The 25,699-nt window shown below is 55.5% G+C and overlaps 7 protein-coding genes across 7 annotated transcripts; 6 read left to right on the plus strand and 1 right to left on the minus strand.

Moving 5' to 3' along the window:
• Nucleotides 1-62: 62 nt before the first annotated feature.
• On the plus strand, nucleotides 63-2,233 carry MFIFM68171_04570 (RFX DNA-binding domain-containing protein; the record flags this gene model as incomplete). Its single annotated transcript, XM_071059990.1, has 3 exons — nucleotides 63-346; nucleotides 401-691; nucleotides 745-2,233. 3 exons carry the CDS (start codon nucleotides 63-65, stop codon nucleotides 2,231-2,233), a joined length of 2,064 nt encoding a protein of 687 aa, XP_070916091.1.
• A 793-nt stretch (nucleotides 2,234-3,026) lies between these two features.
• On the plus strand, nucleotides 3,027-4,041 carry MFIFM68171_04571 (Serine aminopeptidase S33 domain-containing protein; the record flags this gene model as incomplete). Its single annotated transcript, XM_071059991.1, has 2 exons — nucleotides 3,027-3,092; nucleotides 3,187-4,041. The coding sequence occupies 2 exons, from the start codon at nucleotides 3,027-3,029 to the stop codon at nucleotides 4,039-4,041; spliced, it is 921 nt and encodes a 306-aa protein (XP_070916092.1).
• Nucleotides 4,042-5,135: 1,094 nt separating this feature from the next.
• On the plus strand, nucleotides 5,136-6,575 carry MFIFM68171_04572 (Metal tolerance protein 3; the record flags this gene model as incomplete). The annotated part of the gene is made up of 1 exon (XM_071059992.1): nucleotides 5,136-6,575. The coding sequence occupies one exon, from the start codon at nucleotides 5,136-5,138 to the stop codon at nucleotides 6,573-6,575; it is 1,440 nt and encodes a 479-aa protein (XP_070916093.1).
• Nucleotides 6,576-9,104: 2,529 nt separating this feature from the next.
• On the plus strand, nucleotides 9,105-11,955 carry GLG2 (glycogenin glucosyltransferase; the record flags this gene model as incomplete). Its single annotated transcript, XM_071059993.1, has 7 exons — nucleotides 9,105-9,140; nucleotides 9,264-9,291; nucleotides 9,357-9,463; nucleotides 9,527-10,111; nucleotides 10,171-10,646; nucleotides 10,707-11,430; nucleotides 11,506-11,955. 7 exons carry the CDS (start codon nucleotides 9,105-9,107, stop codon nucleotides 11,953-11,955), a joined length of 2,406 nt encoding a protein of 801 aa, XP_070916094.1.
• Nucleotides 11,956-13,155: 1,200 nt separating this feature from the next.
• MFIFM68171_04574 (Chromo domain-containing protein) lies at nucleotides 13,156-17,404 on the plus strand (the record flags this gene model as incomplete). The annotated part of the gene is made up of 4 exons (XM_071059994.1): nucleotides 13,156-13,362; nucleotides 13,452-16,220; nucleotides 16,274-16,459; nucleotides 16,508-17,404. The coding sequence occupies 4 exons, from the start codon at nucleotides 13,156-13,158 to the stop codon at nucleotides 17,402-17,404; spliced, it is 4,059 nt and encodes a 1,352-aa protein (XP_070916095.1).
• Nucleotides 17,405-18,483: 1,079 nt separating this feature from the next.
• Nucleotides 18,484-19,367, minus strand: COX6 (Cytochrome c oxidase subunit 6; the record flags this gene model as incomplete). The annotated part of the gene is made up of 4 exons (XM_071059995.1): nucleotides 18,484-18,605; nucleotides 18,718-18,835; nucleotides 18,936-18,981; nucleotides 19,171-19,367. 4 exons carry the CDS (start codon nucleotides 19,365-19,367, stop codon nucleotides 18,484-18,486), a joined length of 483 nt encoding a protein of 160 aa, XP_070916096.1.
• A 1,806-nt stretch (nucleotides 19,368-21,173) lies between these two features.
• Nucleotides 21,174-22,305, plus strand: ELO2 (Fatty acyl-CoA elongase/Polyunsaturated fatty acid specific elongation enzyme; the record flags this gene model as incomplete). The annotated part of the gene is made up of 3 exons (XM_071059996.1): nucleotides 21,174-21,581; nucleotides 21,638-21,920; nucleotides 21,983-22,305. The coding sequence occupies 3 exons, from the start codon at nucleotides 21,174-21,176 to the stop codon at nucleotides 22,303-22,305; spliced, it is 1,014 nt and encodes a 337-aa protein (XP_070916097.1).
• Between the last annotated feature and the right edge of the window lie 3,394 nt (nucleotides 22,306-25,699).

Here is a 25,699-nt window from a genome sequence, read left to right on the forward strand (position 1 = left end):
CGATGGATGGCCCAGTAAATGCCTCGATGCAAAGTGTCGCGTTCCATCACCATAGCCATAGCATGAGCCGGCATTCCTTGTCCGCCGACTCCTTCGCTGGAAACAACAGCTTCGCAGACGACAGCCAGATGATGGATCGCGACGGCAACGGGGATGGCGACTCGTTCCACGGAGTGCCTGCACCGGCCAAGCCTGGCTCGCGGTCTAATGCCAACAATGAAATGGAGATGCGACAGTTGTTCCATTCCAACAAGCATCGTACCCTTCAGGACGTTGCCGAAGAGCTCCATGGCAACGAGCGAGGCCCCAACTCCGAGCGGACGCGCCAGGTTTTCGCGATGCTTTGGTATGTTCCCGATTGCCAATGATTGTGATGCTAGGATGCTGATCGGCCATGTAGGATAAACCAGGTCTGTTCGGCGGGCAAGGGGTCGGTGCCCAGAGGGCGAGTCTATGCCAACTACGCGTCCCGTTGTGCCACGGAGAGGATCACAGTCTTGAATCCTGCGAGCTTCGGAAAACTGGTTCGGGTTCTCTTTCCCGGCTTGAAGACGCGGCGATTGGGCATTCGCGGCGAGTCAAAATATCATTATGTCAATTTTCAGTTAAAGGAAGAGCAGCCGGACATCCGCGACACCAGCCAACCCGCGGTGCCTCTTGGGGAAAACCCCTCCTTTTCTCAAAACTTCAAGTAAGTGGTTAGGCCGCATTTGAAACAGCAAACGTATACTAACATATCTCGAGCGCCCTTCCCAACAACTCTGTGTCCATGAGATCCGAGAGAGCTACGTTCCCAACTCCAGGTCTCGGCCCACAACTCGGGGAGAAGACAATGCGATCCCGCGAGTTCCACCACAGCCTCTATAATCAACCTCAAGTGGCCAGTTTTGATCAATTGCAGAGCACCATGGGCAAGACGGCCCAGCAACTTCGTTTTTCAACCGAAACGGGCGAGACTTTCAAGCAATCTGATCCGCTTATTTTACCAAGAATCGAGCCATACCTTCCCAGTGGCACAGATCCGGATGCGGCAAAGTCCCTTGTGGCCCTCTATCGATCTTATTGCACTTCTCTTGTCGAATGTATCCGATACTGCAAGGAGAAGACGTTTTTCCACCTGTTCACTTCCTTCCAAGGCACTCTCACGATGCCCGTGCAGAAGCTGTTTGCAAACCCGGCGATTGCGCGCTGGATTGAAGAGTGCGACTTTATACTTTATCAACGAATGATGCGCATTGTTTCGGGCCTGACTCTTCAGGTCGTTCCCAAACCTGTCCTCGACACGTTACGCAGCATCTCGGAGCGGCTTGTGCCTCATATCCGGGACTCTTTTCAGGGCCAACCTCTGCATGTTGTCAGGGCTAAGGAGGCCCCGGCTACCATTTTTGCTGGCTTGCTCGACAGAGCGTTGCGGGTGAACCTTACGGCCCACGCAGCAGCAAACATGCTGTCGAACCCCGCGAACCGCGACCTAATGTACATGGAGTGGATTTCCATGATAAATGTGCGGAAGATTGCCGAGAGCATCCCATCCCGCGGCATGGATGATGTCGTCAACCTTCTGCTCAGTGAGATGCGGGACCTGCTCGACCCTATAAACGTCCCTTGGGAGATGGAGTGCTTGACAGTACATGGCGAAATCGCGATGCGCAACGGCCGGCAGCCGCAGGAAGGGAGCAATGAAGAGTCGGATTCGTCAAACGTTCTGGACCGCTGGGTCAACTTCTTGCGGTCCCTTCCTGGTCGGTTCCCCTACGCATCGGATACGGACCTTGTGTGGTGCGTCCAGAGGTTGAGCACGGCGCTGATGAGGGATCTCACGATCGGACAAGGCAAGAGCTTCGGGTCGTGGTGGGTAACGAAATGTTGGGTCGACGAGATGATCCAGTTCATGGCAGAACAGGGCGGCTTCATGCAGCAGAAGTCGAGTCAGGAGCCCCTCATAGCCCCAAAGCGGCAGACAGCCAACCGGGAGCTGAGCACTCAAGGGTCGCGGTATAGCAGTACCAGTGACGACTTTAACATATCCCGCATGTCGGAGTCGCAGCCTGACAGGGCGCCTTTCCCTTCGGCGCCGTCAGGCAACAACCCGCAGGCAAGCCATGACGATAGCGGAATCGGCATCAGGACTCCTGATGAGGACTTGCCGGGCGAGAAATTCAGCCTCACCCCCGCCAATACCCAAGACCTGTTTGCAGGCACAGAGCTACAAGATCATCTGGGCGAGATATAGGACATCTTGCCCACCGCCAAGCTGGAGTTGGGTTCTTCTTAATACTGTTTTACTAGGGCTGGAGTTTGGCATCATTATACCAGCTGGGGATTGCTTGGCCCCGACGGAATGTCACGACGAGACGACGGGACGAAAGGACGACGCAGTTAACGGGTACCATGTTCTGTTGATGGCTGTGACGTCTTGACGTGGGGGTTGGGACTATCATGTTGATTGTGATTTATGTTGATGGCTCGGGAAAAGGGAGGCTGGCTGCGTAGGATGGTTGTTATTTTGTTTGGGCAATTCCTTCGCCTACTATAAACGGGAGGGGAAGCGATTCTGTATTGCAACACGATGTCTTTCGGAAATACTATCTTAATGCCGATGACGAATTCATGCAGTTCCATCGGAGCCCCGAGGTAATTGACAAAAGAAGTGACGAAACCTGCGGCTGAGGGCCGCTGGGTTTTGTTTGGCACGTGAAGGATGCATCCGAAGCCGCGACCCCACCTCGGATGACGATGCGTCGTGGAAAGCCAGGGCATCTCTCTTTCAATGCCATCCGCCTTTGGTGTCCTTCTCTTACCTATGAGATGGTCGTGATTGTAGTGGAGCTTTGTGAATTTAGTCAAAACAAATTGACGATTCAGGACTGAGCAACCAGGGTAACCAGGGTGCTGTTTGCCAAAGACATGTGAGAGGGGGGCCTACCCACAAACGTCAGCCATTGGCTTCTAACTTGCATCACAGAAAACCATCCCCCGTACTATATTTCGGTCACGTTCGGGTCAATTGGTGATAACACGGCGAGATGGTTGTTGAACAAGAAGGCACCTACGACATAGGAGGCCACAGCGTCTACACCAAATCATGGCTAGTACGTCATCACTTCCCCTCAACTACGCATAGTCCAGCCCTATCTATTCGCCAACTTGTGTTTGCGCTGGGGTGGGGCTGACAAGTTTTCTTAGCCTGACGGCCCGGTCAAGGCCAAACTGGTCTTCATCCACGGCTTCAGCGACCACATGGGGCGGTACTATGGGCTCTTCCCCTCGCTCGCGACCCGTGGCATTGCAGTCCACGGCTTTGACCAGCGTGGATGGGGCCGCTCGGTGCGCAAGCCCAGCGACAAGGGACTCACCGGCTCGACCTCGCAGGTACTTGCCGACATGGCCGCCTTCATCACGCCGCACCTGCCCGCGTCGCCTTCGGATCCACCCCTCTTCGTCATGGGCCACTCGATGGGAGGCGGCCAAGTGCTGACGCTGGCGTCCCATCCGTCCTACCAGGACAATCTGGTGCGCCATGTCCGCGGCTGGTTGGTTGAGAGCCCCTTCATTAGCTTCTCGCCCGAGGAGCAGCCCAACAGTCTCAAGGTGCTCGTGGGCAAGCTGGCCGGCAAGGTACTGCCGCAGTTTCAGCTCAAGCACGAGATCGCGCCGGAGAATCTGAGTCGTGACCCTGAGGTGGTTAAGAGCATCGCGGAGGACGAGCTGATGCACAACACCGGCACGCTCGAGGGTTTGGCGGGCTTGCTGGATCGGACGGCCGCGCTGTCGAAGGGGCAGACGAGGCCCCCAGCTGGAGGGGCGGTCAAGGCGCTGTGGATTGGCCACGGCACGCAGGACAAGACGACCTGGTTTGATGCGAGCAAGAAGTACTTTGATGAGTGCACGGCTGAGGTGGCTGACCGGGAGTTTAAGGCGTATGAAGGCTGGTATCATCAGCTACATGCTGATGGGCCGCAGAGCGAGGAATTTTATAAAGAGGTAGGTGATTGGATTTTAGCAAGGTGCGAAGTCGAAGGGTCGGAGGCAAAGCTGTGATGTGGGATTACTCGGATTCAGTTTACGAGAGGTGGTGTCGTTGTCGCGTCTCCGATATTCGTAGTTACCATTCAGTACGACCCAGGAACGTGGGACGCTTTAATGGTGGGCCCAACCCCAGATCTCCGGTCTTAGGTTTAACAGGCCCGGTTACTCGAACAGATTGACAAGCAGGATTCCGGAAGGCCCCGAAAGGGGGTTTTTGGCCCCGCCGAAATATATAGGACGTTCACAGCTCTCAAAATCTGTATTCGATACCTCCATCCTGCGTTCTTGTTCGAATCTGTCACAGTCCTGGTCGCACAATGGCGCCGCCATCGCACCGCCACGCCGCACCCCGCGGACCTTCAACTGCCCAGAGCCCCTGAACCCAGCGGCTAAAGCCGCTGCCACCCACCACAGAACAGTATCTCTCAAACCCAGACCTTCACGTCAGAACACGGGATTTCCCAACAGGGTCCCAATGAGTTTAGTATACAGCAGACCACTGTGCAGACGCAGGAGGAATTGCCAACATGATAGCCATACGAGGCACACGGTGCCAATGGGATGCGATTCTGCTCTCGAGGTGCTGCAGATCTTGGATCATCGCCCATCTTAATTATCCGGCGCCGACCGCGGAGCCCTGCCGACCACCGGCCTACCCTTGGCAACCCCCCCGGTGTCTCAATGCGACAGGGCCAACTGCTCGACGGGTCCGATGTCTGCCCCGTTCATCCCGTTTCGAAGCTAGGAGCTCCCCAGCCGTTTGAGAAGTGAAGTCCCTCCGCAACCTCTGCAGCTGTGCGTACCTGTACGCACAGGCTTCGGGGAACCCCTCGAAACTCGAACGAAGAAAAGCGACACGACTGCGCCCCCAGGTGCAGTTGCTTTCCCGCGTTCAAAAGGACCTTGGCTGTGCATCTTGTTAGTGCTTTTAATTTTTCTAGAAGAGAATGTGTCTATCTGATCTGGGTGACGGGGCAGCTCTGAAGCACCCATCAGTTCGTCTCGTCAGAACCCCCGGGTTGACAAAGCAAGAATAGCCCGTCTACTATTGTCCTCTATCCCCACGGAGACATCCTTTGCACATCGACCTCGAAAGCACCCACGCTATGGAGCCCGATCTCTCGAGCAGCATATCGCTGCATCCGCATCCCTTCAAAACGCAATCCGACTCGGCGAGCATCCCTCGTTTGGCAAGGTCTCAGTCTCCCAGTGCATCGTTATCCAGGGGAGGCGCAAACAGCACCGCTGTTGAGACCACGGACGGAGGGGACGACGCAGCCGTCGCCCGGCATCCTACAGTTGCAGCATCCGATGTCGAAGTCGAGAGTCAGCGCGCCGGCCGCTTCCCTCTGGTCGGTGCTGGGAATGATCCATACGGTCTCTCGCAACGGTATAAGACGGCCTCTGAGCTAGCTGACATCAAAGCAAACACATCTCGGAAGCGGGGTGCTACCCAGCTGCCCGCTATCACAAGCAGTGCAAAGAAGCCTTCAGCCACCAGCAAATTAGCGCAGTACATCAAGCCGTTCGGCCGTTCTGCGACTACGGCCAGGCGTCTAGAGGGCTTCTATCAGGCCCAAAACGAGACTATCGAGCGGCTACTCAAGAGCGTAGAGGAACACCGGGCCGAGGCGCGCCAGGAGCATGGCGAGGACCACCTCAAGTTCCAGATCGCCGTGTGGGGATCGTTAGTCGCCAACATCATCCTGGCCGTGCTCCAGCTATACGCGGCAATCTCGTCGGGCTCGCTCTCGCTCTTTACGACCATGGCCGATGCCATTTTTGACCCGCTTAGCAACCTTACGCTGATCTTTTCCAATCGCGCGGTGCGGCGCGTTGACCCATCGCGCTTCCCGTCGGGCAAGGCGCGCCTCGAGACGGTGGGCAACATTGTTTTCTGCTTCCTCATGACTGCCGTCTCTTTCATCATCATCGCGTTCGCCGCGCGCGAGCTGGCCGAGCACGAAGGCGACCTCAAGCCGTTCAACCTGCCCTCCATCATCTCGGTCTGCGCCGCCTTTGCGACCAAATTCGCCCTTTTCCTGTACACGTGGTCCATCAAGGACAAGTATAGCCAGGTGCGCATCCTCTGGCAGGACCACCGCAACGACCTGCTCGTCAACGGCTTCGGCATCCTCACGTCGGTCGGCGGCAGCAAGCTGCTCTGGTGGCTCGACCCGGCGGGCGCCATCTTCCTGTCGGTCGTCATCTCGTCGCTCTGGCTGCGCACCGCCTTCGCCGAGTTCCTCCTGCTAGTAGGCGTCGTCGCGTCGGTCGAGATCCAGCAGCTCATCACGTACGTGTGCCTGACGCACTCGCCGGCCATCCGGCAGATCGACACGGTGCGCGCGTACCACTCAGGCCCGCGCCTGATCGCCGAGGTCGACGTCGTCATGGACCCGGACGCGTCGCTCCAGGAGACGCACGACATCGCCGAGGAGCTGCAGATCAAGCTGGAGAGGCTACCGGACGTGGAGAGGGCGTATGTTCATGTGGATTATGAGACGACACATAAACCGGAGCATGGATTCAAGAAGGATTTGTGAAGAGGGGTGCATTGGATTCTTTGAAATGGGCGCAAGGCGTGGGATGGGATGAGAGTGTTGTGTGTTTATAAAGGGGAGCGGTTGGGAGGCTTCTTGCAGTTGCCGGTATACATGGCTTCAGATGAATCATGTCCTTTGGGGCTGGGATAGCCTGATGTGTCGGATTGGTTTGTATGATAGGTTTGCGGCTATTGCTCTGCTCATGACGCTATCTGTTTCTATGGTGCTGTTCTTGCTCCGTATATTGGGAGCGACTCGGATGAAGCTATGGAGGGTCTTCCCTGTGGTTTGTCATGCACTGTATATCGCCTCTAGGTACATGCAGCCCGTGTCAGTAATGGTGTTTAAAGCCCAAGTCCGTCAGAATTGAAGGAACGACTGCTGCATCTGGTACGAAATTCCAATACTGAATGCTTACAGGCCACCCAGACGGCCTTTCACGGCGCCCGCGCAATGCTTTTGGTCGGACTGCAGTAGTCTTTTAGCAAGGGTATCGGGAAGCATCAAAGCATCAGAAATCAGCAACACGAAACTGATAATCATTAGGGTCAAGAACAGGAGGTGGGAGAGGTGTTAGGTAACAGAAATTGTTCAGGGAGTTTGGGAGGGGCAGATCAACATCAACAACCTGTTTGGCCATTTCCTTTGACCAAGGTGGCCTGCAACCGTGGTAGCGCAAGGTGGTGGTAGCCAGTGTGACGATGGTGCAACCTCCTGAGGTCATTTCGATCTACGGTATGATATCGCATTCACAAAAAGGGAATCGTCACACATAGCCCGTTTCCGTAATGAATGGCTTGTAGATTCGAACCTGTCTTGTTTGACAAAGTATTCACCATTCCCGGCCTCGGTCTCGGGATGACGGGGAAAAGAAGAGAGGAAGGGGTTCACAATTTGCGATTGTACGTAATGCCTCGGAAAGAACTTAAGGGGCATGCACCCCCGACAGGCTTATCTAGTTCTCTCTGGTTTGACACGAGGTAATAACAGCAGAAATACTGTACGATATCCGTTGAATAGTTCTGGATTTTTCTTCAATTGAGCAGAGGGGTGTGCATGAGCCCGAGTCCTCGGACTTCCTCATCCGCCTGCCCAGACCAACTCGAAAGTACAACAGCAGAGGCCCATAATGCACCTAACTTGGACCGTGGCCATGAGTCCCCGCCGTACACAAAAAAGAGCACCAGCAGCAATATGAAGACTATCGAAAGAGTGTGCATAGCCGCGAGTAACCTCCCCGAGCCGGCCAGCCAGGGCCAGCTGCCGAACGCTACGTTGTTATGTAGTAATCTTAAGATCTCTTTTGCATAACATGTCCATCACGAATCCCATCCGAGAACCACGAGGCTTGGAATGATGGTCCTCAGGGTCCTCTGCAGATCGGGTGAGTTACATATCTGTAGTATAGTTCTTAAGAGCTGGGGCGCCGCTGTGCGGGGCACGCGGGGCTGTATCAGGTCAAAAGGTGGTGATGCAATGGGCCCGCTTCCACAAGCAAGCAGCACGTGCCGTAAACCTGGGCCTCTGCAGCGCCCGGCCGGCAACCCGCCGCAGGTTCTCCAGGTCCCTTTGCACTTGCTGCTGTACTACCTTATGCAACGCGATCATTGTCGTGAGATTCATCGGCAGTTCTCAGATATTGGAAGTGAGCTACCTAGGGCATATGCTTCTATCCAACTTCAAAAATCGTTTGCGGCAGATTGTGCAAGCCGCAAGAAACTAACGCCTGGCTGCAACCTGGAAGGCCGTGTCTCGCAAATGAGACCCGGAAAAATGGATTGGCAAACGTGCCTTGTCAGGCAGGGTTCAATTGCTTATCTACGAAGCGAGCCCCAGCCCCAGGCAGCTTGCCGCAGTACGGAACACGAGCTTGTTGGCGAGGAAGTTCAACAAAATTCATGACCCCCTGTGGACGGCGATTCTCCTGTACCACCAGATTGCGATGCCGGTCAAATATGCTGTGCCCGTTTCCCGCCGCTTTTGACTTGATTGGTCTGCTGTTGCATAAACTGTGCATGCTGCAAAGAGAAAAAAAGAGGTCGGGTAGTTCTGCAGGATAACGGTGCTGCCCCAGCCATCCTTACCCTACCCTTGACCCCTTGTTCGATCTCAAGCTTGCGTTTCGCCGTCGTCTGTTGCACCGAATTCTTCGTCGGCTTTCCGCGATAGTGTAATATCCAGCGTAAACATTGGGCAGCCGCTGGGGTCCGGTCGTCAAGGACAAGGTTCCAGGTTACCTAGGGTCCGTAGTCTTCTCTGGTCATGCTCCTACCGCTGCAGCAGGCCTTGATTTAGTGGGCGGCACAAACTTCGAATCCCCCATCCGCACCTGTCACCCCGACTGAGCTGCGAGCGAGCAAAACCGATCGCTCCTTCATCTGAACCCCATTTTCTCCCGTCTTCGCTTTGCCTTGATTTTAGGTGTCACATATCCAGCAACCGAAACATTTGTACTGCCTGCTCGCTCCCCATCTCTTCAACCGTCCACCTCCCGGTTTTGACGTCGCTAGCGAAGGCGCTTTGCGCACAATGACCGCGCAAGGCGAGGAGGATGTATATGCCAGCGTAAGTACGATTCCCGGCTACGACTGTTGTCCCGATCCAACGGTGCGCGCCTCGACGTGTTTGGCCGGTGCCCCGCATGCCGTCTTGAGATGGGCGAGAAGCGCTAAGTCAGGTCTTCGGCAGCTTCTTCTGACGGACAACTATCTCCCTGGTAAGTATCAAAGCGCCAATCGCAGAATATTCCGGGACCTGCATTTGCTGACTGCGTTCATAAAGGTGCTCTCGTGCTCGCACACTCACTCCGCGATGCCGGCACTACTAAGAAACTCGCTGTTCTTGTCACGCTAGACTCGGTGTCCGCCGACGTCATCACACAACTCAAGGCAAGTTTACTAGGCCGTCTACAGCCATCCCATAAATGCGCCCATCACTGACTATTGGTCCAGGCCGTATACGACTATGTGATCCCCGTTTGTCGCATCCGCAATGAGCGGCCAGCCAACCTGGGCCTCATGAACCGTCCGGATCTTCATTCGGCCTTCACCAAGATCAATCTCTGGAAGCAGACCCAGTTCCGCAAGATCGTCTATGTGGATGCCGATGTCGTGGCATACAGAGCTCCCGATGAGCTCTTCAACCTCCCCCATGCCTTCTCGGCGGCACCCGATATTGGTTGGCCCGACCTGTTCAACACAGGGGTCATGGTCTTGACCCCGAACATGGGTGACTATCACGCATTGATGGCCTTGGCTGAGAGGGGCATCTCGTTTGACGGCGCTGACCAGGGCCTGTTAAACACGCACTTTCAAAACAGCTTCAACCGCCTCAGCTTCACATACAACGTCACACCGTCGGCCCACTACCAATATGTGCCTGCCTACAAGCATTACCAGTCGAGCATAAACATGGTTCACTTCATTGGCTCCGACAAGCCTTGGGTACAGGGCAGAGGCAAGACCACTGGAAGCTCACCCTTTGACGAAATGGTGGGCAGATGGTGGGCAGTCTATGATCGACACTATCGCAAGGAGGTGCGTCCCTGATCTGCCGTTCAAGTGGAAGATTGTTTGCTGATTTATGGAGGGTTTAGAGCACTGCATCTCAAACAGAACAGAAGGCCCCTGAGATCGTGCAGTATTTTGTGAAGGGCGAGTTCCAGCCCACCATCCGCTACGTTCTCCCCGTCGGCGAGCCGCCTCGCGATCAATCCGGAAACTTCTACGGTCAGCAATACCAACCACCAGGCCCATCCCATGTCGACCATTCCCAGCAGCAGCGACATACCCACCGGCCTCATTCCCAACCCCAGCAGCACCCCAATGACTATCCTTATCATCGGCATCATCATGAGCTTCATCCCCACCAGCATCACCATGAACACCTGGCACCCGCTCCCAGCATCCCCAGCGCACCCACCGTGTCTTCTCGTCCAGAAGAAATGACACATGCTGAGGCTCGCGAAGACCAGGCATCGGACCGCCAGCAATGGAACCCTCCTCCGCCGTCGGAGCCGGAGCATAAGCCTGAGCCTCAACCTGAAGTCATGCCTAGTTGGGATGCTCAACGGTTAGTCAAACGCTTCAAACCGCGGCCACGAACCCTGCAGAAAGCTAACACGGGCGCTAGACACCCTCCCCCTCCCGACTCCAAACCCGAAGCCATGAACTTCCCCCAGACCCACTACGAGATGTCGTCTGACCTGGCTCGGTTTGTTCCTCCTGAGCGGTATCCAAGCCCCCCGAAGAATATGTGGTACGAGGTGCCAAAAGAGCGTCCAGCGCATCCCAAGGAAAAGCCGAAACCGATCTTCCCTTGGGAGACTCATAAGCCACAGCCTACTCGAGAGTTCTCCCCGCACCAGGAGCCGCCCGCGAGCATTGGTGAACCCTCCTCGAGAGGCTCGCAGCTGAAGGCCGAGCCAGCCATGACATGGCCGACCACGGCGGAGCAACTGAGCCAACAACAGTCAACGCTGGGCCCGTCTATTCGCACTGCTCTCTCTGCTCCGTCAGACATTTGGTCTTCGTTCCCGCGGACGAACGCTTGGGATGAGCTGCCCGAAATCAACCGCTACGTTGACATTATCCAGAAACGTCAGCGAAAGGGAGGGCGGATTCCAGGCTTGCGTCAGGCGAATCCTCCCTCTGGGGAGCAAGACGCTAGCTGGGGAAGGAGGGGTTCCAGAGTAACCGACTTCCCCAGCGAGGACGATCGTCCCAGTCTTCCCGTCACTCCAGCGCCGATCCGTAGACCGAGGCTTGGGGGTGCTGGTGGCCCCTGGCCCGGCGGAAGCGGCGGCGATGACGAACAGTTGCCTATGGCGGAGGGGGTGCCGTCACAGGCTGACTGGGTATGTGTGCATGGGAATTGGTGGGGTCCTGCAGACTGCCTCTGTGACCTGACTAACGTCCTCCGTTACCACAAGGATCCCGTAGAGCAACTCCAAAAGCTTGCCAGGCAGCAGTCAGAGCTGTTACAGCAAAAGTTGGGTAGCGAGGTTGCGCAGGGAAATGAAAGTATTGGCAAAGGAGGACGAACGATCCCTTCCCGAGCGCTCCCCTTTGGGTCCGAGGACGCCAAGTCTCCGACCTATGTTGCTTATTCTCCTCCCGTCATAAGCCCAAAGCCGGTCAAGCCCGATACCGGAAAGAGCCCGGTGAGCAGGATCCTGGCCGCTGCACCTGAGCTCACTGCCGGACAACAGACGGCGCCGTCAGTGACAACGACCTCGGCCGTGGCGCAAGGCGCCGTTATCCCCATTGCTGCTCCGAGCTACCAGGGGCCCGGAGCATCGTTTGAGAAGGGCGAGGATATTCCCGCTTACGAGACGCCTGCGTTGCCAACTGAGCATGACCGAGATATTCTTGACACCTGAATGGTGAGCGAACGTCCAATGGCTTAACGTCTAATTCCTCAGCATGACAGGATGGTCCCGGTGGAATGAGGGCACACGTTAAGGATATTCTTGGCCGGAATAGGTCGAGCGATGAGAAGCTGGTGGATCCTGAGATGGATGCCAATCCCGGAAGCCAGAGGTCGAGGGCAGAGAGGTTGCTGACATTCTGATATTCAAGAACGACCCTTGTTGTCTTGCGTATTATGGAGAATATGGGCGATGGACATCCGGTAGTTAACGTTGGTATCTGATATCTGTATTATTGTAATTATCTCTCGGTATCATCATAGTTTGTTTGGTTCCTTGTTGTTTGCTGCATCTAGCATCCGCGCAGCGATCACCTGGTCCACTGCCGGCGCGCATGGCCTTTCATTTGGATGAAGAGGGATGGCAGAAGGTCGCAACACATGATTGCAAAGGGAGATTGATAGCTGTGAGGTCTAATGCGTGTGGTAAAGAGCGTTCGTTAGGCAAAGATAGGTCCCAATTCTTCTAATACGCAATACAATGTCCATCGGGTGACGCTCGCATTACTGTGGTTCAAACAATAGCAAGCAAGAATGCGGGTAATAGCTGGCTCTATCACTTGCACGATGTATCGGGCAGTTTGCCCGCAATCACGCCTGGTTCTTTTCCCAACCACAAACACAGATTCAGAGTTGTTATTTAAAAGACAGACCGAAAGCCAACCTTTTCCAACCCACCACACCGCACTTGTTTATTGTCCGAAACCAGAGAGACTGCTGAGTTTCGGCTGCGAAAAGAAGCCACAGTAAGGCTGTCCTTTGATTATTCACTTCGTTTGTTTTGAACCCACTCCCATTCGGGTTTCTAGCAGAAAGTCAATCGGCAGCAAGGCTTCCTGCGGTGTGGCGTTTCTTGGAACGGCAAGCTTATCTCCACGTGAGCAGACAAAGAAGGCTGGCCAATCAGGTGTGAGGAAATGGGTGGCTGACCATGACGGTGGTTCCGGCTACTTAAGGAAAGTACAGCCTTACACGGTTCATCGAGCAGGGAGCGCGTCTCGTCGTCTGGCTTCTCGCGCGCTCGTGATACGCGGGGAAGAGGGCCGTCCCGTGTACGAGCGTGCCTTTAGGAACGACACTTAGATCTACCCGTTGCGAGACCGCCGCGGGCGCATTGTGGCGACTTGCGCGATTGCAGCGATCTGCCGCGTCAATGACCAAGCAGGTCCCTGCCAAATCCACCAAGTCCAGACGCCGGAAATCGGCCAGAGCGAAGTCGACCCTCCGGGCGCCCATCCCCGACGAGACATTTTACGAGATCAGAGGTATAGTCGATGAGAAGTACGTGGGCGAGAAGTTATTGTACAAAGTAGATTGGGTCGACAACCCCACCACGGGCGAGCGCTACGATCCAACCTGGGTATGTTCTGTACCCATACCTCTCTCCGTTCGACCCACCCTTTCCCGCCTACCTCACTCCCGCTAATCATACTGTCGCATTACTGCCAGGAACCTGCTGAGAACGTGACTGAGGCTGCAGTCGCTGCTTGGGAAACGGAAAAGCGCCAAACTCGGTGTGCCGAACTGGTCCGCCCGCATTCCAGCGTCGGCACAGACAGCCAGCCTGTGTTGCCCCCGAACTGGCGAGCGAAACGCTGGAGAGCTCTCTCGGTCCCGGAAGAGCAGGAGAGGCTGCTGAAACGGGCAAGGTCGTCGTTCGACTCGGGATACACATCTACCGACGGCAACGACGAAGCAGGCTGGGCCCTTGTACAGTCTGTCCCTGAGAACAAGGGGGAAATCGTCCTCGAGATACCTGTCCCTCCTGGGTTCGACCCTTCCGAGTATCGAATCATCAGCCTCTCCCAATCCGCGCCGCCTTCGCAGGAGGTTCCTTTGCTTGCCCCCGCCACCTCTTCGGCTGGGTCTCACGACCAAACGAGGGGTCAGGTCAGCCAGCGGACCATTCCTGACTCACAGGACGATTTTGAGTCATTGCCTACGCAGTCTTCTGTCACAATCAGTGCCACTCTTGCGGAGGTTGGTCCATCAGAACCGATCTCGCAACCCGCCACTGGAGGGGGTTCGCTGGGGCCCGACATAGACCATCGGGGTGTGGAAATCGGAGGCCAAACAAGTCGCTCCGATCTAGACATACCGTCCCGCCAACCCGAGGACTCATACCACAACGCCAGGCCTTCTTTCTATCTTTTCGAAATATTTGAGGTACAGCCAGTGCCTGACCACGATTTGGTCGGCCGTCTTGAACATTCTCGGGGAGGAAGCCAGCCTACTGCAGATAGTCCTTGGCCCGAAGGCTTTCTGACACAGCCAGAATACGATTTGCCTCTAGGCTTCGGAGGCGCGGAGCTGTCTGGAGCATCGCAACTACTCACTCACACTACGAGTCGCAACCAGAGTGAGCATCAGGATCCTGCGCCAGACTCGCAAAGTGTTTCTGCACTCAGGGGCTGTTCTTTTCTCACCACGGCCGATTCGAATCTGCACTCCCAGGCAGCCCAGGCAGTCCCGCCACTCCACAGCAACCCCGGGCAAATCCGATCCCAAACTCAGGAGGTTAACCGACCAGGTGAGGAGGAAATCGTTCCTGAGACTGTTCATAAAGTGCGCAGGAGATCGGCAGCCTCAATATCTGACCAAAGCGTGAGCCAACCACCGCGTAAAAAGCGTCAAGGGCTCGCTTCTAATTCAACTAGTAGCATTGCGCCACTGGATGGTGATTGCTGTCTGTCGATCCCACAGCCGAATAAAAAAGTATCCCGGCGACACACGACGCAAATCGCAGTGATGGACGGTCCTCCAGCGGAGGAAACTCCGCGCTCGGCAGTCGACCTGATGCGCCAGTTGCAGGCAGATGTGTTCGGCACATCGCCCGAATTCGTCGGATCCCGCGACACGAGATCGGAGCCAGCTTTGACTTCGCCATCAACCGTGCTCCCTGGAACGGACAACATCGCACACCACCTAGGAAGAGCCGCGACTAGGGGAGCGAATGACCCGTCAACGGACGCAACATCCTCAAAAGAGCATCCTCTCTCGGCAGTCGAGGAGCTGAATCGGCGCATCGGGATGGGCATCAAAATGCCCACCCAGCATGCTGTCGGCGGCCAACACAGCATGGGTTATGAGCAGCCACTAGAAACTGTGGCACCGTCGGATCTAACTACTTCTATTAGTCACATTACTGGAATTGGGGATGTCCTGTCTAGTGGCGATCCTCAGATCCTCGATGAGGTTGCAGAAGATCCGATCCGGACAAGTACGAACGACGAGCGAGACCAGTCCCCTCAAGAGATGGGCCACGACGAGCAAGAAGACGAGACCCACGCCAGGAATTTCGTCGTTACGCTCCCGATGGCAGCTAACACCCGGTCAAAATATCTTGAAACTATTGCAGAGAACAAGGCCACTATGATTGAATTTGGCGAGGTGTTTGCGAATTCGGTCTCGAGTCTCCCAGACGCCGAACTGGTAGCCAAGATGGACCGCATCTTCGAACAGCTACTGTCCCTCTGTGATCTACCGGCATACGACGATACCCTCCTCGAGCTAGGCACGGGCGAAATGATGAAACATGCTACCGGCTCGAACAGTAAATTTTCGTTTGTTTATGAGTTCCTCAACGGCCTATGGGACATCAATGCTCGCGTATTGATTCTCTCTCAGCCGGGCCGCGTCTTTGATTATCTACAGGCGATCGTCTCGGCGGCGGATTTTCCGTACACCGTCCTTGGGCAAGCTGACGTGATAGGACAACTCCGGGAAGGAATGTCTGTGATTCTGGCGGTGGCTGGTCAAGACCTTACTATGGTCCAGGGAGTCGTCGATGTCGTGCTAGCCTTTGACCATGCGGCGAGATCTGTTGAGCTGCCAGCGGGACTGGGTTACGACTCGATGGTGCCGATCGTTCTCTCTTTGGTCGCGACCTACTCGCTCGAGCATATCGACCAGCAGCTTCTGCAACAGGAGCCGGACTTGGACGGGTTGGAGAGAAAGAATGCGCTCAATCTGGCAACTGCTGCGGCAAAGGAACATCTGCGGAATCCCGAGCGAGGCTACCCTGAGCCGCACGAGGCTGCCGAGATATTTGCGAATTTCCTGAGGAGCCCAGAAGCTGGCTTGGCCTGGGAGCCTCACCCGCTTCCTGCAGATGTCTTTGAGTTATGGTTGAGCTCCCAAGATCGTGCGCAGGGGTCTCAAACCGAGCTTCATCAGACTGATGTCTCCAACTTGTTGTCCGGTCGGAAACGCCGCCTTGTAAGCCTTCTATTCTAATTATTCGAGAACCTCGGCGACTAACTTGGCAGCAGGACGATGTCGAAGAGGGAACACCGAAGCGGACGAGGCTTATAGACCTACAACAACCCAGCCGGAACGTGACGCCGGCACGGATGAGCGACCTGCTGAAACGGACGCTCGCAAGCCATCCTGCCAATAGCAGAGCTTCCACGCCTGTCGAAGTGCCGGTCGACCAGCTTGAGCGGATGGCAGACAGGGTAAGGACCCCCTCGACGACGTTATGATTAATAGCTTACAATGATCAGATTGCGGAACTGGAGGATCGTCTTGCGGCACAGAACACAATCGAGTCAAAGACACGTGAGCATATGACGAGTCTTGAATCTCAGATTCAATCATATGAGCGCACACTCCGGTCACTTGAAACAAAATTCCACGATGCGCTCCACGATCGGGCAGAGTTCGAAAAGGAGCGCAAGACCGCCGTCGAGAAGGCGACTGCAGCGACGGAACGTCTGGAAGCTCGCAACAGGGAAGTTGAAGGCCTGAAAGAAAAAGTCAAGCTCCTGGAGTCCCGGCTTGCCGACGCCAACACGACGATGGCAAACTCTACCGTTCCCGAGATTGCAAGGCTCGCACAGATGGAGAAGGAGCTGGAAGAGGCTCTTGCCACGGTGCAGAAGCTCGAGCGGAAAGTTCGCGGTATCGAAAACGACCTCGAGTACAGCCGCAAGGCGTACCAAGATGCGTCCAACGCGCACAGCGAGCTCAACCAGGAGAACCGCGAGCTCAAGAACAAGATTGCGGATCTCGAGAAGCGTGCGAGCGACAACCTCCTCAAGATCCAGCAGATCCACGCGCAAAACGAGACGGCTGCTGTCGGCGCTCAGATTGACGACCTCCGCGCGACGCTGGAAAACCGCGAGCGGGAGCTCGAGCGCGCCAAGGACGAGCTGCGCAACCTCAAGAACAACCGCCGCGAGACCAGGCAGGGCAGCGTCCCGCGTAGTCCGCGGCCGGGCGTCATGAGCCCGCGACCCGGCCGTGGTGTCGGTAACGGCGGAGGTGGCGGTACCGGTAGCAGGGGTACCAGCCCGGCACCGCTGATGAGCTCGGATGGGCTGGGCGGCACGCCCGTACCGGGCATGACATTCTTCCCGCCCGCGGGGAATGCTGGGCGCTGGGGACACCTCCGGGATTAGAAGGACGGGGGTGCCGCCGGTGGTCCGGCAGGGCAGCAGCAGCAGCAGCAGTCCGGGAGAGGACCCTCCTCATCCTCCGCCCCGCGCGGGTCGCCTTCTAAAAGGTTCGCATCTGCTACAGGGAAGGAATCATCTGCCCATCGCCAGCGCGAAGAGAAGCCAGCCGAGCAACAGCAACAGCAATCTGCCAAAATGCCGGCCGATGGTACCAAAAAGAAAAGGGAGGAGAAGAAATGACGAGTCCGTTAACTGCCCAGGCATGTATGTGTCTGCTATCGGTCGAGGTCGAAGTCACGGGAAAGGGGTCGATGATGCATAGCGGGTTCAGTGCTCTTTTAGCTTGATCATGATGGGAGGCGATGGGCGTCAAAAGAAAGGGGTAACATTCCGCCCATTGCGGAGCATTTTATTGCATGCATCCCTTCGCCAGGTCAACAATTATGGTTGGTTAGGGATATAAGCCGCCGTGGCTTGGGAGCGGAAAAGGAGTGGGGTTTCTTGTCTTTTTGCTAGTGCATGGGAACGTGTAGATGCGCCCACAAGTATATATTACGTTAGGGCGCAATGAGATATTCGTGCCGACGAAATTGTGAGATGCCTTTGCATACAGACTTTGATTGACTGGAATGCCGGGTGTTGATGGGTCTTGACCTCGATGCCGGAAACGGGATTGAGAACGACAACACCCTCAGCCTTGCCTTGGTTGCAGCAGAGGAAGCGTACTCCAGGAGGGATGTGTCGTGCACGTGGACCATCACAAGAAGGATAATGAACGTGGTGTTTCCTCAGACAAACTCAGTTTTCTTACATTCAAGCCCTCCCTTCGCTCCCTATCGTAACTATCTCTCTAGGCAGTTTCACTCCAGTTCACTTGCAGCCCCGGTGTTAATCCATATGTAAAAACGTCTAGTGGAAACATGTACACAGATTGATTTGCGGTGCACTACACAACTCCATTGAGCAGGGAAACACTGGCTTCCATAGCGAGGAGTCGGCGGGGCACCGGCCTCTTCCTTTCTCCTTTCTCGCGGACGTAGGAGGCTTCCTTTCTCACCGAATAGAGGCTAGCAAGGATTCTCTTAGTTGGCCTCCTCCGGGTACAGGTCCTCCTTGAGCACGATGCCCAGCTCCTCGCGCAGCGGCTTGAGCTCATCCAGGTACTGTTGGTATTGGCCCTTGTTCTCGACCTTGGCCTTGATGCCTATTTTGGGTTTGAGTGGTACCAGTCAGCATGGGGAGGCTTTATTTTATTTTATTTTCCAAAAGGGGTTTCGTGAATATTTCCGGGGTTTATATGGAGGAATGGCTCGTACCCTCGAAGATGCGGACAGCAGTCGGGAAGTCGTTGACCCTCCGTGCGGCTTTTAGAGCAGCCGACAGGACGCCGGGGGAGGGGACGAGATCGTAGGCGAAGGCGTTGTTCAGGTTGCGCTACGGCGGTTGGGAGGGCCTTGCGTCAGCGGAAGATCGAAGGCGGAAACGGGGATGGCATGTTGTGGATGTCATCGACATGCGGCAAGGGAGTGCATACCTGGAGCTCGAACACGTCCTGGACGCTGTCAAACTCCTTCTCATACCTATCCCGAAGCTCCGCGGTTAGCGATTGAGTCGTTCAGGAAGGCGCCAAAGCTGCGGAGTGGTCCATTGGGTCGAGGTGGGTTGGACGGAAAGGATCACGTCATGGAAGGGGAAGCTAGCGACGGAGCTCGGGAAAGCTTTGTTTTTCGCTCTGGCCAGGAACAGCGAACAGTTGGTCCGGGACTCACCGGGCCGAAAACTCCTCAAAGGTCTCCTCCTGGTGCTCGGAGCGCAGGCGGCTGGATGTGCTGAAAGTGTTGCTCAGGCTCGGGGCGGCGAGGGCAACGCGAGCAGCCATCGGCTGCGGCCGGGCAGCAACGATGCTGGCACGGAAGACGGCGCTAGAGGGGCCGCGAGCTGCGACGCGGAGCAGGGAAGCCGACATTTTTGATTTATGGGCGTAAAGGTGAAAGTCCCGAGCTGGGAGGAGTTGCAAGGTGGGCAATTGGCGGCGGAGCGGGGAGCTCGACGAAGATGGGCTGGCCCAGGAAGGAGCTTGGTCGTCAATTGATTTGGGTAGTGCAGTTCGGGTCAGGGCAGGTGTGCGTTGGTGTTGATCCTAGCAAGCCATTGGTTATGCATCGAATGATCTTTCGGCTATGCGGTACTTTTTCTCGCTTAACTGCCTAGCACTGTTATGTTCCTGCTGCATCCACCGGCAGAATTCCCGCCACTTCAGGCTTGACCTGTGGCTGGGACCACATTCCATGTGGCTGGAATTTTGTTTCTATCTGAGCACCGCCGACAATGACAGGAAACCGGAGAAAGACACAACCAAATACGATTCATTTTGCTAGGACTGCTTAGCATCCGTATACGCAGTTTACTAGCTTATCCCTCTAACAGGCCAGGCCGACCCAGTGGAGGGAGGCGCCTCGAGTGTGAGAGGTTTAAAGCCTGTCCAGTTCACGCTCAGAGCAAAGTAACTCGGCAATTGGCAGTTTGCATTCGTAGCTGTTGGGGCAATCGTTTGTCATCCTCGCAAGTTCTAGACTCTTGTCTGGGAACTGGAAGACTTTAACGTGCTGCACCACAGAATCGACTCCGCAATACACGTCATCGTTGACACAATTAATCGCACCACGGGGCTGGCGGGCATATAGGAGTCCGGCCTCCCGACATCCGTGGAGGTTTTACGGCAGGCCTCAAGTTGGCCACTCTGAGCCTTTCTCATCTCCATGGATGGAATTGGCCAATAGCCGGCTGTCGCCGGTGTCTTGGGAGACAGCAGGTCATTGGTTGGTTGCTTGGGCAAGGTAGTTTACCCCTAGAGCTAGACGGGGTGCCTAAACAATGCCGTGCATGGTGAGGGAGAAGGAGTATATGGATGAAAGAGTGAAAGGGCGAATATAACTAATAAGAAACAAAAGACATTAACCAACCCCGGGACTTTGCCTCCCAGTCTGCCGATGATAGCAAGGGTTTCTGTATAGTCCCGGCCATCCAACCCTATGGAACGCATCCCAGGACCGGTTGGTCAGCGTCGTGATCAGTGCGTTGGGCTTGAAGAAACGACCGGTCTGCCGCCAGCATTGTAGGAGGGGTCCCTGGGCGATGATTTGCCTTGAGATGGCAGCTGACACGCCATCAACCGAGCCGCTTGGCTCGGATCCCGATTTTAGGAGACGGTCCGGCTGGAATCCACTGTTCAGCCTCGAAAGAGGAAGCTTTGGGTATCCAAGATCCAGGGAATGTTCAGACGGGAGGCACCAGCTTATTACTGCGATAGGGGGTTTGGTCTGTTTTGCCAAGCAGAACGCCAGGAAACAGACTGGATGGCTTCGAGCGGAAGTCAAAAAGCCTGCGAACCGATCCGAGGCCCAGGATCCCGTTGTGGGGCAAGATCTGACATGACAGCGGACGAGAGCTGATTGGCTGGCAAAAATTGCAAACGCGAAAATGAGACTCACATGCAGGAACCTGGAAATGAAGCCAAGGCGTTGGGAGCCTTCCCTCTCTGCGCAACGTGCACTTTCCCCTTTTGCAGCCGCGACTTCCCCATTGAAAATATTTGGATCCCGGGCTGTACCTTTTTTTTTTTTTTCTTACTCCCTTGGAATCGCAGCGCAGCTCAACTCCAGGCCTTTTGCATCTTCTTCTTCGCTTCTTTTCTTTTGGTCATTCATTCATTCATTGAGCCAGCCTGCCCGCCCGGTACTCTCCCGCGACGCGTAACACGGAATCCACGGCAATGGCGGCGATTCTCGACAAGCTGCCGGTCCCAACCGTCGACCGGCCGTTCGGCATTGCACTATGGCCCATCTTCAACACGGCCTTCGAGTACGTTGTCGGCTATCCGGCCGATGATTTCAGATTCCAGCCCGGCGCGACGCCCATGTCAACACTGAAGGAAACGAGCATCTTCATCGTCATCTACTACGCCATTATCTTTGGCGGTAGGGAATTGATGCGCAACCGCGAGCCCTTCAAGCTGCGCAAGCTGTTCCTGATCCACAACTTCTACCTCACCGCCATCAGCGCCATCCTGCTCGCCCTCTTCATCGAGCAGATCTTCCCGACGGTGGTCCGCCATGGCATCTTCTATGCCATCTGCAATGCCGAGGGCGGCTGGACCCAGCCCATGGTGGTTCTGTACTACGTGGGTGCCCTCGCTACCGCTCTGTCCCGGGCCGCATTGTGCTGACGCTCCTTTAGTTGAACTACCTGACAAAGTACCTCGAGCTGCTCGACACGTGCTTCCTCTTCCTCAAGAAGAAGCCCCTGACGTTCCTGCACTGCTACCACCACGGCGCCACGGCTCTCCTCTGCTACACCCAGCTCATTGGCTCAACGGCTGTGTCATGGGTCGTCATCACGCTGAACCTGACTGTCCACGTCGTCATGTACTGGTACTACTTCCAGAGCGCCCGCGGCGTTCGCATCTGGTGGAAGGAGTGGATCACCCGCCTCCAGATCATCCAGTTCATCATTGATCTCGGTAAGTGCCCTAGCGTGTCGCATACCACGCCATTGTGCACAGGCGCTAATCCCGGTGTGTAGGTTTCGTGTATTTCGCGTCGTACACCTACTTCACGTCGACCTACTGGCCTTGGATGCCCAACGCCGGGAAGTGTGCTGGCGAGGAATTTGCTGCTTTCTCGGGGATCGGCATCCTCAGCTCGTACCTCTTCCTCTTCATCTCGTTCTACTTCGCCACGTATAAGAAGGATGGCAAGCGGCCGAGCGGACGCAAGGCCGTGCGGAGAATGAGTCAGGCCCCGTTGCCGGATCCGAACCACATCATCCACGGCAAGGCGAACGGCGATGTCAAGGCATCTGGCATCAAGACCAACGGCACCGCCACCCGCTCTAGGAGGGCCTAAGGGCGGGCGGAATCGGGCAAGACACGGTACGAGATACAGGGTCTTTCCGAGTAAATACTTTTAAAGCGGTAGTTCCATTCTAATTCAGCGTTAGACCACCCATAGCCGTCCACGCCGACTATTCCTCCCCATTCCGCTATGTACCTTGGAGACAAGTTTTCCTTGACACTGTATCAGACGGCATCTTGGTTTTTACGGAGTTGGACGGCGGGAGAATCATTTGGAACAGGGCTCGGAGCTTCTCATGACGACATACAAACGGTCCAGGCGAAAGAGGAAGGCGCCAAACCAAGCACCTCTAATGTGTAACGGTGTGATTGTATCATGATGGCGGCGGAAGCGTGTGTATGATGGACGGGCTGTCAGGTTTGGGCATCACGGATGGCATCAACCGGTTCCCCAGAGAAGATGGACAGGCCAATTCGGCCGAGCGGAATGCATAAGAGGCCCGGTGGAGTCTTGCAGCGTTCTGGCTTCTTTTCTTTGTGTGTATATGTTTTGTACTACTTGGCTTGCTTGAACCGCTACAGCAGGGCGCAAGCTATAAGCATTTTAATGTAATTCGGGGCAAAGGGTCGAGTCAAAGCGGGAATGGTGATAGACGGTAGAGACGAGGCTCCGCATAGAGAGGGGCGACGGCGATCGGTCTAGGGGTATGAAGATAGTAATATATGATAGCGATTTAGCAGGAGTTCGAGGGTAACGTGTGACAAGTGAGAATCCCACAATTTCAGAGGGAACGACGGCAGCACCGAGGGCGCGGGTCATCCGAATAAAGTTTGTGGCCCCACGCCGCCTGTCAAAAATGAGTCGTCTTGGTAAGGCTTGTGACCGATTTCTCGTCTTTGGAGCGTCACACTGACACAAGCGGTAGGATTGGCATTACCGCAAGTACGAGTCACATACACTGCCGCCATACCGTTGGAGCCCTGAGTAGAGCCGTACAACGTGGGCTTCGCGGCTGGGTAAGGGGGAGCTGAATAGATAAGTGATGATTAGGAAGGACGATGAGGAGACTGGAATCGAAACCTGTCTTGCCTGCAACTGCATCGAGGCGCCGGGAAAGCTAGTTCACCGGTCTTTCCCCCGGCGTGGCAGGCCGGCTAGGCGCGATACCCAACACCCTTCCCACCCCCTGGACTAACAGCACCATATGCTCCGATGCAGACCCGGTGAATGCCGCCAGGAATTCGCAAATCTACCGGAAGTATCTGAGATACGGGCGGAGGATGGTCGAACAAAACGGGGGAGGCCAAGATCAGGCAGCAGACAGGCCTGAATTGCTGGGTAAAGAAGGGGCAGCTGCAATGAAGGACCCCGAGGAAGGAGATCCACTGAAGCCGGAAGTGAAGAAGGCGGCAGATCCGGAGCTAGATGCAAATCCGCCAAACCTTTCGCTAATCATTGAGGATTGTCAAGCCTCCTCGATACGTGTTCCGGATCGTTGTGACTATCGGTGCCGTGCTCCAAACGGGTGTGCTGGTGCTGGTACCTTTGGATTCGGCCGGCTTTGGTAGCCAACGAGACCCCCTCGCGCCAGCCACGGATGAGGACCCTACCCTAGAGCGTACTTCTACCCAATACTCCCCCCTGTTCATCATTGGCACCATACCACTGTAGTTGCCTCGATGGCTTCATCTGTGAACTGTCGAGAACTCGATCTTGCGGTTTCCAAGAAGGGGCCTGATCGTCGAATGGTTAGTGACGAGTTGTCCGCCATCGGAGATTCTTTTGTTGAACAAGGGCTTGGGACAACAGGCGATGTGGTGCTATGTCTGCTTCCAGGCCTTCCAAGAAAACCCCGGGTACATCCAACCCAGGGAGACGTCGCCGAGATTGCATTTTAGAGTGTTTGAACACTGACAGGCTGGAAGCCGATGGAGTTTTTCATTCGATGGGCCATCATTTCCTTCGAAGGAAATGACTTGAAGCGAATCATCCGTGCGAGTTTCACTGACGTACTCTGAAGGACCAGCTTGACTTCAGTATAGAGGGCATTCGGTGGGTCGCATCCAAGGCTCCGAGTTCATTCTTCGACGGAGACGGGGTTATCACAGGCTACCAGGCTGTGGTGCAACGAGTGAAGTAGAACGGACTCCCTACGTATACCCCCAATGAGTTCCTAGCAGCCACTAGGGTGATGTACCCTTCTTTGAGCGTAGATGTGAAGGATCACAACAGTTGGACAGCATTCTCAATTACAGCACGCAGCGGCGACTCAGCTAGTGTCAAGTACCTCTTGAGCCTCGAAAACGAGGCTGATCCTTACACACAAGACAACACCCAGACAACACTGTTGTTCTGAGCTTTGGGAGAATACCCCATGTATTATATAATCGAGGATTTCAATGACCCGTATTCAGATGCAGCGGCCAGCACGGTGCTGATGGACGCCTGCAGGAAGAGAGTGAAGGATTACGATGCGGTCGTTCGGGGGCTTCTCGACTAGAGACGACTTGGGAACCCTTCGTAGTCCTGGGTTTCTGATAACTAAGGAAGAACGCCCATCAGCTGGGCGGCGCTCGAGGCCCTGCTTGAACAATCCCGACAAACCAAAACGTACAGTACAGTACTGGGTGGGCCAGACACCGCAACTGCTGGCTTGCCAACACTGCTCTAGGAACGTAAAAAGCGCCCCTGAAACAAAATGAGGTCACGGGTTAGCAGGCAGGGCAATCTTGAACGCACACCCCTTTCGTATGCAGCGAAGAGGGGTATCGAGAAGGCCGTTGCAGCGCTCCTCGAACGCTGTTCTCAAGAGGACCTAAATCCTTAAGACCATCATAGCTGGATGCCAATTTGCTATGCAAATCAAGGGAGGGTCACTCTGATGTGATTGAGTAGCTAGTTTGAGACGAGCGAGTCTGAGTTCCGCCTCGGGGTATCGGATACTGGACGGGCGGAATCTAGTCAGCCTTGCTTCCTCGGAGACACTGAATTTTTTTAGCAGCGCTTGGAATCCGGAGAACCTATGATGAAGATGATAGGTTTCGGTATTGGGGAAAAGTTGGGGACGCATCAGGCCCAACGCCGTGACCGAGGAGGACAGCGAGGAACCTCACGACAAGTCCGGAGAGGTTAGTCATCCCGGTGCTTCGGTGGATACCGGACCCGGAGAAAAAAACCGGTGATACCGACCGTGAAGCCGGAGATGTGGAGGGGTCCGAACATAAGCCTGATGCTGAAAGGGAGGCAGATGAGGAAGTGTGAAGGACAAGATGAAGTAAGCCTTTTGGCGCGAGTCGGCCGTCGCATGAGCCTGGCTGGGCGATTCGTGCGGGAACGGCTTAGAAGGATGTCCCAGCCGCCTTGCCCACTCCATCGGGAATGCAGTGTCATTGACGAATCTGCCTTGCAATGGGCAGTAGTTGACACTTGCTACGGCGGCAGGTCT

The sequence above is a fragment of the Madurella fahalii genome, assembly GCF_045866475.1.
Source record: "Madurella fahalii IFM 68171 DNA, scaffold_2, whole genome shotgun sequence".
NCBI classification, from domain to species: Eukaryota; Fungi; Ascomycota; class Sordariomycetes; order Sordariales; genus Madurella; species Madurella fahalii.